The sequence below is a fragment of the Elephas maximus genome, chromosome 19, assembly GCF_024166365.1.
Source record: "Elephas maximus indicus isolate mEleMax1 chromosome 19, mEleMax1 primary haplotype, whole genome shotgun sequence".
Taxonomy (NCBI): domain Eukaryota; kingdom Metazoa; phylum Chordata; class Mammalia; order Proboscidea; family Elephantidae; genus Elephas; species Elephas maximus.
In genome coordinates this window covers 12,723,279-12,733,629 of record NC_064837.1, presented here as the reverse complement: position 1 = coordinate 12,733,629, position 10,351 = coordinate 12,723,279, and the positions used below count along the sequence as shown (strand labels likewise).

Here is a 10,351-nt window from a genome sequence, read left to right as displayed (position 1 = left end):
TTTTTTGGTGGGAATTGACTTGCTTCTGGGCTCCCACCTTTTCTCCTGGCTAAGTCAGTCCATGCTACCTTCTTGTCCTTGTAGGTTTATGCCTTAAACCTACTATTTGAGTGGGGTTTTGGAGGACAGGGCCTAAGGCATGAATCTATTTTTAGCTGGAATTCAAACACCCCCTCCTCACCTTCAACCCATCCGTACCTGACTCCTGTCTATCACAGCACGGGAACTGCCCTTGGCAAGGGCGCCGGTTCCCGTGTGGGATTCCGGGTGTGCTGAGCTCGGCCTTCCAGGAATGGGTTGGCTCCATCAATCATGCTCCCCCCGTTGATGACACAAACTCCCAGACTTCCCTGCTGTCAGAGGCAGTAGTCATCCTCTTACTAAACCTCTTACCAGCGTGTGACACAACCACCGGTCTCTTCTGGAACACTCTGTCCGGGTTCTTCTCTTTCCTCTGCCTAGTGACCTCGACCAGTCGCCTGGCTTAGAAACGCCTGAGTGCTGGTGACTCTTCCTACCAGCTGGGTCCCAACCCTGGCTCTCTGGCCTGGCGCCATCACCGAGAGTCCCATCCTCTAAACTTCAGGGCGCTCTGTCCCTCCGCGTCCCAGCGCAGGCGACGCTCCCTCTCCCCATCCTCTCGGTCCAGCCCCTCTGGCCAGGCCCTCCCCACCCTGAGCCCGGGCTTGATTTGGGGGCCTGCGACGGGCGGGTAGGCTGAGGATTCTGGGCCCTGAGACTTGGAACCTGTTGGGACTCGCCCCCGGGCCCAGCCTTCCCGGAACGGGCGGGCGGGGAAGGAGGGGTGTGTCCCCGGCGGAGCTAAAAGGGCTCTGCAGCCCCACACAGGAGCCGGGCTCGGGCTGGCACCATGGCCACGTTCAGGTTGCGGGTGTCCACTGGAGAGGCCTTCGGGGCTGGCACGTGGGACAAAGTGTCTGTCAGCATCGTGGGGACCCGAGGGGAGAGCCCCCCGCTGCCCTTGGACCATCTCGGCAAGGAGTTCAACGCTGGCGCTGTGAGTGCATGGGGGTGCTGGGGGGTGCTGGGGGCGAGGAAGGAGTAGGAGGAACCTCTCCCACACTAAACCTTCCCCCCAGGAGGAGGACTTTGAGGTGACGGTCCCCCAGGATGTGGGCCCGGTGCTGCTGCTGCGCGTGCACAAGGCGCCCCTGGCGCTGCCCTGCTCGCTCGGGCCCCTGGTCCCGGACGCCTGGTTCTGCCGCTGGTTCCAGCTCACGCCGCCGGGGGGCGCCACCCTCCGCTTCCCCTGCTATCAGTGGCTGGAGGGGGCCGGGAGCCTGGTGCTGAGGGAGGGGACAGGTGAGGGGGGGGGAACGGGCTGGGGCTGCAGGAGACTGGTTTGGGGGAGAGGGGGATAAAGATTGGAGGGTTATGACACCCCGATATGAGAGAAACTGGACGTATGATAGGGGACCTCGTGAGGGTGGCACCAGTTGGGGGGAGAGCTGCTACGGCCCGAGGTCAGAGAGTTTTCCCCCGTCCCACAGGGAAGGTCTCCTGGGCAGACCAGCACCCCGTGCTCCAGCAACAGCGCCAGGAGGAGCTGCGGGCCCGGCAGGAGATGCACAGGTGAGGGGGGGGGTGCTGTAGGAAGGTGCAGGGGTGCCCGGGGATCAGGTGCAGCCTGGGTGCCCTTGGTGATGACACCACCTAGAGCCCCTTCTTCATCCTCTCCAGATCAAAGTGTGCCCCTGGACCAGCAGCAGCAGGCTTACCTGGGAACCTGTTAACTATGTGAAGTCTTGGGCTTCCCTCAGATACTCAGAGATTCAGGGTGGGAGGAAGCTCTCTAACAGGTGATTCTGATGCTCCCTAAAGTTTGAAAACCCGGCTCTAAATGTTACTGTCTTCCTCCTCCTGGGGATTTCCTACACATCAGCTGAGAGCTGGCCTGTTGTATCCTCTGGACAAATGGCCAGAACTGGAAATACAGCACCCCCAAACCCCAGGAAACCCACGCTCCAGGGCAGGCAAGGGATGAGTTGGGGGCTCTTTCTCTGCTCTGGGGTCAGCATTGTGGAGGCCAGCTGGGAGAGCTGGCCCTTGGAAGCTGTCCTGGCTCTGGGTGGACGTTGTAGAGGAGCTGGGGCCTCTAGTAAGGAAGATTCCTGGAGCCTCTCTCAGGTGCAGATTTTTTTCAGTCTTGGTCTGGACAACTCTGCGGCTGCCTGAAGCCTGGGCTGCTGCAGCCTTTTGTTCCGGGTCTCTGGAGACACAGAGCCATGGGCGTATTTAGTTCCTAGTGGTTCCACTTGTGTTGTGAATTACACCTCGAAGAAAACCATTGCACCAAATCTGTCAGCAACAGCCTCAGGCTAGAGAACAAAGGTTGAGGTCTAGATGACCACGGAGTGGCCTTTCTCCCTTTCTTGCTAAAACAAAGACACAAAAGTCAGGAGATCCAGGGCCAGTGCAGGCCCTGCCCCAAATAGCCATGAGATCTCAGGCAAATCATTTCACCTCTCTGATCCTCAGTTTCCACTTCTGCAAAACAAAACAAAAAAAAAACTAATACCGCTCATTTGGGTTATTAGGAAGAATAAATGAGGAAATGTTTACAAATCCAACTAGGCAACTGCCAAGCTCTACTCAAATGTGTGCTGTTACTGTTGTTTTTAATGTCTCTCAGCAGCTCTGCTCCACTGAAGCCCAGCAGCTGGGTTCGGTATACAAAGGGAAGTACAAGATCCACACCACTAGTGTCACCTGAAAGCTTCTTAGAAATGGCAGGCTCTTGGGTCCACCCCATGCCTACTAAATCAGAATCTGCATTTTAACAAAATCCCTAGGTGATTTGTATGCCCATTAAAATTTGAGAAGCAGTCGTCTAGGGTTTTGGCCATCACTTGGTGGCAGCGTACTTTAATTACAAGTTGCCCTGTGAAGTTGAGGGTTCAGACTCAAAGGCAATGGTTGAATGAACCAAAGAATGAATGAATGAAAGGGGGAATGTTTGGGGGATTCAGGTCCTCAGCTTTGCAGGGATATGACTTCACTAAATTCACACAAAGGTCTTTTGGCTGTGTTGCTTGCTTAATGATGGGATTTAGAGATGCCTTGGGTCAGGGCAAAGTAAATTGCAGTGGTTCCCGCAGGCTGTGGAGGCTCAAGTGCCTTTCCATGGGATGCCTGTTAAACAGCACTGAGACCTTCAGTGAGTGCCTGTTAAAGCGGCACTTCAGGACAGTCTCCCCTCTGCAATGTGTTAGGAATTGTGTGGTTGCATGAACAAAAATCAATTCCAATTAGCAGAAGGGAAAAAAGGGAATTTGTCGGCAGGACATAAAGGTACCTCATAAAAGTGAGGACAGGAAGTGTAGCCAGTATCTCAAAGGTCGAAATCAAGGTGAATTTCCCTGGTTGCTGCTGGTCCCCCTGTATGCTTCTCTCTCCTGTTTCACTTTTCTCTCTCTCTGCAGACCAGCTTTCTTTGGTTCCCAGTTCAGAGAGTGGAAATTGGCCGTTGCTAACAATCCCCATTTTTATATGTTATAATCCAGATACCCAGAAAGAGACCACCTCTCTGGCTCACTTCTGATCACAAACTCCCTAAGAAGGACTCTGATTGGCCCAGCTTGGTCAGGTGGCCAACCCTGGACCAATCAACTGTGACCAGGGGCATGGCCTCACTGCTGTGGGAACATGGGTTTCCCATTGTGGCTTTGTGGGTAGAGGGGAAGGACAGATCTCAGGAAGGCCCTTGTTCCCAGAAGGTGGCTGGCTCTGACCAGGGCCTCCAAGGGGCCCACCACTCACTCCTTTTAACCTAGTCAAGGGACTCTGCTGGACTTTCTGAAACCTCTTGCCAACTACCTTCCTGCTCCTCCCTCCAGCTGGAAGATTTACAACCCCGGCTGGCCTCACTGCCTGAACGAGAAGACTACAAAAGACCTGGACCTCAACATCAAATACTCCACAGCCAAGAACACCAACTTCTACCTGCGGGGCATCTCTGCGTGAGGACACCCACCTCACCCAACCTCTGGGCCTCAGATACCCTAAGATCCCTGCTTTCTGCCCACCACCAGTTCCTGCAGGGCGGTGGCTACCTGAGGGGAAATGACTACCTCGGGCCCTGGAGGCTGGTTCGAGCCAGGAAGAAGTCTGGCTGACAGGGGAGAGGACTCTCAGGGCCTCTCCCTCTCCTCACCCTTCACCTCCTCTGGCAGGTTTGCAGAGATGAAAATCAAGGGGCTGCTGGACCGTAAGGAGTCCTGGAAGAGTCTAAAGGAGATGAGAAGAGTGTTCAACTTCCGGAAGACCCCAGCAGCTGGTGAGGAGCCTGGGCTGGGGCTTCTGACCTCTTCCACGAGGCATCAACTCTCATAGCTGTTAGGAGTCTCAGAAGATAGAGGACCAATTCACTGTGTGACCCTGGACAGGCCCTTGTCCCTCACTAGACCTTACTTTCCTCACAGATACTAAAAAGAATGTGGACTGGGTGATCCTTGACATTTTAAAGCCTTTTAATTCAACAGACACTTATTGAGCTACTATACGTCAGACCCTGTGTTAGGGGCTGTGGACACAGCCCTTGTCCTCACAGGCACAGCTAAGCAGGCAAGTGGACATTGGATTCAAAATCAAATATTTAGTTTCACTTGTGAAACTGCTCACTGATGGAAGAGCAGGGTCCAATGAGAGTGCGTGAAAGGGGGCCTGACCTAGTTCAGAGAGAGGTCTCAGGAAGCTCTCCCAAGGACATGACCTTGATGCTAAGACCTCAAAGTTGAGTGAGACTTCAAAGTTGAGCATACATCAGCATTGCCAAAGATGGAGTGTGGGGCAGAAAATGTTTCAGGCTCAGGAATTAATGAGTGTGAAGGCCCTGAAGATGGAATGGTATGATACCTTTGAGGGAAGGAAGAAGGCTTCTGTGGCCAAAGGGTACTGAGTGAGGGGAAGGAGGTAAGAGACAAAGCAGGTGAGGTTAGGGGGCCGGGTAGGGCAGGTCCATGTTACGTGGCAGGGATTGGTACTTCCCTAAGTGTAATGGGAGGCCATTGACTAGTTGCCAGCAGGGGAGTAATATGACCAGATGTGTTCTCTGGGCGGTGATGGTTAGGGGCAAGAGTGGACGTAGGAGGACCAGTTACAAGGCTCTGGCAGGGGTCCAGGCAACAGATGGTGGTGGCCTTAGCAAGGACAGTGGCAGTGGGGATGGAGTGGATGGATTCAAGATGGATGGAGAATCCGCAGCACTTGATGGGGGGCACACCAAGAGAGGTCCCCCAGTTCTGCCACAGGCAACTGGTGGATGGAGTTGCCATCCACTAGGATGTCACACAATGGATGGGACTGGACTGAAGGAGGAGCCTACCTTTGGTCTCAGATAAGTTGCATTTGAGGCTGGTGAGTCATTCAAGGGCGTCATCAGGTAGACAGTAGGACAGGTGGGCTGGGGAACTTAATGGCCAGAGGCTGGAGACTGAAATTTGCTGTTTGGTGAGCAGGCAGTGACTGAAGCCAAGGGTTGAGGAGAAGCCACCTGAGAAAGGTGCAGGGTAAGGAAAGAAAGGACCCAGGAAGAAGCTTAGGGGGAGACCTCTAGAATTTGGGGTGATCTGGTCCCACCTCTCTCCTTCCCCAACCACAGAGTACGTGTTTGCGCACTGGAGGGAGGATGCTTTCTTTGCCTCCCAGTTCCTGAATGGCCTCAACCCCGTCCTGATCCACCGCTGTCGCAGCCTCCCTAAGAACTTCCCTGTCACCGATGCCATGGTGGCCCCTGTGCTGGGCCCTGGGACCAGTCTGCAGGCAGAGCTGGAGGTGAGGGGCCCAGGGACACAGGCTCTGCACACCCCCATCTCAGTGCCTTCAGCCTCATCCTCTACCGGAGAGGGGAACCTCTAACATTTGTTCATGACCTGCTGTGTGCTCCATGAGCCAGGAATACCCTCTCAATTACACTTTCTGTTCCCAGCCCCAGATCCTCTCCTTGCTACCACCCTCCCCCCATACACACACATACACACACACACATATACACATATCCTATGGAAAGCCAGTGGCAGCTCCAGCTCCCTTTCTCCCTCCCGCAGAGGGGCTCCCTCTACCTGGTGGATCATGGCATTCTCTCCCGTGTCCGTACCAATGTCATTAACGGGAGGCCTCAGTTCTCCGCAGCCCCTATGACTCTGCTATACCAGCGCCCAGGGGATGGACCCCTGCTGCCCTTGGCCATCCAGGTCAGCAGTCAGGCAGGGCAGGGGTGGGAAGGGGTCCAACTGAATGGGTTGGCAGATACTCACGACCCCCTCTCTCCCCACGGGCCTCTTCTACAGCTTAGTCAGGCCCCTGGGCCAGACAGCCCCATCTTCCTGCCCAGCGACTCCCCGTGGGACTGGCTGCTGGCCAAGACATGGGTACGCCACGCAGAATTCTCTGTCCATGAGGCCCTCACACACCTGTTGCATGCACACCTGGTGCCTGAGGTCTTCGCCCTGGCTACCCTGCGCCAACTGCCCCGCTGCCACCCGCTCTTCAAGGTCAGTGGCTCGGCAAGGTTGGCCACACTGTGCCCCCAGCCTGCAGGTCCTCCTGGCCTTGGTCTGCCCCTTGGGGCCCCTTCTAAGCAGCCTTTTCCCCAGATGGCCCTCTTTTTCTGGTCAGGATGTAGAGCTCCCGCCCTCTTCCACAGCATTTCTTTGCTTAACCCCTGGGAGCCAGCTTCCTGGCAGGCCCTGAGCAGGGAGAAGGTCAACGGGGGCTGGGAAGAGGGAGGAGGCCACCTGTGAGAGCAGGTCATGCCCCAGAGGGGCTCCCTTCTCAGGAGAGACCAGCTAGGACCACGGCCATCACAGAAGTCCAAATCCTAGGAAAAGAGAGACCTGGGGCTGGTGATGCCTGGTACACATATGGGGTCTCTGGGGACCCTGCTGTACATTGCTAGGCTCCCAGGCCCTGGTTTCATGGTGCTTCGGCTGGCCGGGGGTTAGGAAATCACAGGACGCCGGAGCTGCAAGACTCTGAGCGCTTGTCCAAATCAGCCCCTTCATTTGAAAAAATAACCTGATGCCCAGAGAAAAGAAGTGACTTACAGAGATGGTGCCTCTGGTGGGGGAAGGTCTGGGGCCATAGAGATCCAGGCCTCACCCAGCTCTGTACTTCTGCCATGACAGCTGCTGATCCCACATATACGCTATACCCTGCACATCAACACGCTGGCCCGGGAGCTGCTCATTGCCCCCAACCAGGTGGTGGACAGGGTGAGAGCTGCCTTCGGCAGTGTGTGCAGAGGGATGTCCCTTCCATTTGTAGGATCAGGGGCTGTGGGGTGGGAGTGGCCCTGCCTCCCCGATACCAGTACTACCTCCTGCGTCTTGGCAAGGGCTCAGGCACCCAGCAGTCCCATCTCCCAGTCCACAGGCCTTGGCACTGGGGGCTTCTCTGAGCTGATACAGAGGAACATGGAGCAGCTGAACTATTCCACCTTGTGTCTGCCTGAGGATATCCGGACCAGAGGGGTCGAAGACATCCCTGGCTACTACTACCGGGATGATGGGATACAGATATGGGGTGCTGTGGAACGGTGAGGGGGGCTGCCCCAGGGAGCCAAAGACTGGGGGAAGGCAGGAAGGCTGGGAGGAAAGGGATGCTCAGGGCCAGGAGGAAGGCTGGACGACAGCGACACTGGGCAGGGGAGCCCCTCAGAGAGGTCAGAGTGAAGGACGGGACTGAAACCAGCTGTACCGTGCAGCTTTGTCTCCGAAATCATCGGCATTTACTACCCAAGCGACGTGTCTGTCCGCGATGACAGTGAGCTCCAGGCCTGGGTGTGGGAGATCTTCTCAGAGGGCTTCCTAGGGCGGGAGAGTTCAGGTAAGGGCACCTGCACCCCTGGGCCCCACCCTCAGGCCTCTGGCCCATGGTCCTCAGCATTCAGGTAGCCCTGTCCCCAGTCCAGCTCTCCCTGCAGGTATGCCCTCAACACTGGAGACCCAGGAAGCCCTGGTCCAGTATGTCACCATGGTGATATTCAACTGCTCAGCCAAACACTCTTCCATCAGTATGGGCCAGGTAAGGAAAGGTCAGTGCCTGGGGTGAGAGGACAGAGGGGGCTGGGACCTGGGCCTCATCCTGCCCTCTCACCTTCAGTTTGACTTCAGTGCCTGGATGCCCAATCTGCCACCCACCATGCAGCTGCCGCCACCCACCTCCAAAGGCCAGGCGACACCAGAGGGTTTTGTAGCCACCCTCCCACCGGTCAATGCCACATGTGATATCATTGTGACCCTCTGGTTGCTGAGCAAGGAGCCTGGAGCCCCAGTGAGTTTGGAGCTGGAGCCAGGCCGGACCTGGGGTGAAGGAGGGTTGCTGTTCCCCTCCCTGGCCCAGACATGGCTCTACTACCAAGTAGCTGGGTTCCTTGGCCACACCACTGAACCTTCCCAATGGAGGACATGAGCCTTGAACATCTCACAAATTAGGGTCAAATAGCCAAACGGGATGATGTAGAGAGTAATCCTTAGCTACAAAGGCATCGTGTGATCATGCTGCAGGTGGCTACCCCCTTTAAAACTCAGAATTGAGCTTTCACCTCTCCCCCACCCGCCAAGAGCTCTCTTCAGATAATCTCCATGTGGAGAAGACCTGTCAAGGGGAAGGCGCATGAATGAGGCTCAGACCAGGAACGCTTCGGGTCCCCGGATGTAACTGCGGGGAGGGGTGGGGCCAGAGCAGGGTAAGACAAGTCACAGATGTCAGAGGATGGGGACTGAAAACCTGAGATGTAGGACCTCAGCAGCTCCCTCACCCAACTTTGTGGTTGGTTCTCAGAGGCCGCTGGGCAGCTACCCAGAAGAGAACTTCACGGAGGAGGCCCCTCAGCGGAGTATCGCCGCCTTTCAGAGCCACCTGGCCCAGATCTCGAGGGACATCCAGAAGCGGAACCAGGGCCTGGCGCTGCCTTACACCTACATGGACCCTCCCCTTATTGAGAACAGCGTTGCCATCTAAATACTCTGGGGAACAGTAGCCCACGGGACATCCCTTCGACCCCATTGCTCTAGACTAACTGCCACCCAGAGAAAAGGACCCCCCAGAAAATCATGCCCCCATATGCCTCTACTCAGACAACTGGGCCCCATGTAACACACACACACACACACACTGGGTCCCCAGGTAATACCTCTACACAGAACAGATGGGACACACCTCAGAACAGGCCACCCTCATGCAGAACAGCATCACCATGTGTTTTGGAGATTCCAAACCTCCATGTGCCTGCACACCCACAGACCCTTTCAGGGTATTTCTGGGTTTTGGTTTGGTTTGCTTTAAGTTACCTGGTGGCAAAGGAATAATCCTGCCCACAATCCCACTGACTGCAGCTGATTGGCCCAAATGGCAGCCAACATATAGGCCACCCAGTGGTACAAGGAGTGGTCTAGCCTAAAAACTGTCCTAGAGGCTGATAGTGACCTATTGTCCCAGCCTTAAAATGAGCAAATTCCTGAGAAAGGGCCCCGGAAGTAGGGCAGTAGGAGGAAGTGGATCAGGCAGTGCCCTCAGGTACTTTCCTAAAACCTTGTCCCCAAGCTAAACAGAAGATTTGCAATTTTCTAAAGCAGGTACCACTTCCAAGAATTGAAAAGAATATTACATTGTTATACCTTGCCTTCTAGACTCCATTTACAATGATGAAATTCCAACATTTCATACATATTCTTTAATTCTGTTTTTTCTTTTCTTTTTTTTTTTTTTTTAATTTGTCTCAGGTTCAGCAAGTAGCCATTAAGGTAAAAAACTGTCTGTCTTGAATTTGTCTAATGGTTTCCATCTTTCTCATATTGCAATGTTTTGGTTTTTCGGTTTCACTAATTTTTAGAAGACGTGGGCAAAATGCAATAACGTATTCAGATAGCTGTGCAAACGCTACCATTGACATAAATAAACAATGCTTCAGAAGATGCGATGTTGGCTGTCAAGCAGCATTTGAAATGTTGGGTCCTCACTGAGATTCAGTGTATCAAAAATTACTTAGAAATATATACCTATTAAACTTAATTGGTTTCAAGCAACACAAAACAACTACTACTAACTTAAACAATAAAGAAGTTTATGGAAAAGAAACCTCGTGGTTGCCTTAGTTAACCCTTTTATGGCTGCTGGCAGGTATGTGTTCCTGCTACATTTTCTGCCCCTGGAGGTGTATTGGCAGGCATTGGAGAACTTTCTCTCGTCATGGCAAATATCCATGCAACTGCCTAAAAAACAATAAAAGTTGATCTGCACCACATTTGAATGTTGACAGCTATTCGTATGAGAGGATGCTTCCCCAAGGAGTGATTGTGTGAAACTTTTGTGTCTTTTGGCTTCTGTACAG

At 54.2% G+C, this 10,351-nt stretch overlaps 1 protein-coding gene across 1 annotated transcript; it reads left to right on the top strand.

The window, feature by feature from the left end:
• Positions 1 to 871: 871 nt before the first annotated feature.
• On the top strand, positions 872 to 9,649 carry ALOX15B (arachidonate 15-lipoxygenase type B). The gene is made up of 14 exons (XM_049859616.1): positions 872 to 1,018; positions 1,101 to 1,323; positions 1,512 to 1,593; positions 3,858 to 3,980; positions 4,194 to 4,297; positions 5,621 to 5,793; positions 6,066 to 6,212; positions 6,309 to 6,512; positions 7,146 to 7,232; positions 7,386 to 7,555; positions 7,724 to 7,845; positions 7,943 to 8,043; positions 8,122 to 8,292; positions 8,803 to 9,649. Exons 1-14 carry the CDS (start codon positions 872 to 874, stop codon positions 8,980 to 8,982), a joined length of 2,034 nt encoding a protein of 677 aa, XP_049715573.1. The 3' UTR covers positions 8,983 to 9,649.
• The last annotated feature ends 702 nt before the right edge of the window (positions 9,650 to 10,351 follow it).

Excerpts from the sequence above, each read along its gene's own strand:
- ALOX15B (XM_049859616.1), top strand. The coding sequence starts at position 872 with ATGGCCACGTTCAGGTTGCGGGTGTCCACTGGAGAGGCCTTCGGGGCT. Across the intron at positions 7,556-7,723 it reads ATATGGGGTGCTGTGGAACG|CTTTGTCTCCGAAATCATCG; the intron begins GTGAGGGGGGCT and ends TGTACCGTGCAG. Across the intron at positions 7,846-7,942 it reads CCTAGGGCGGGAGAGTTCAG|GTATGCCCTCAACACTGGAG; the intron begins GTAAGGGCACCT and ends CTCTCCCTGCAG.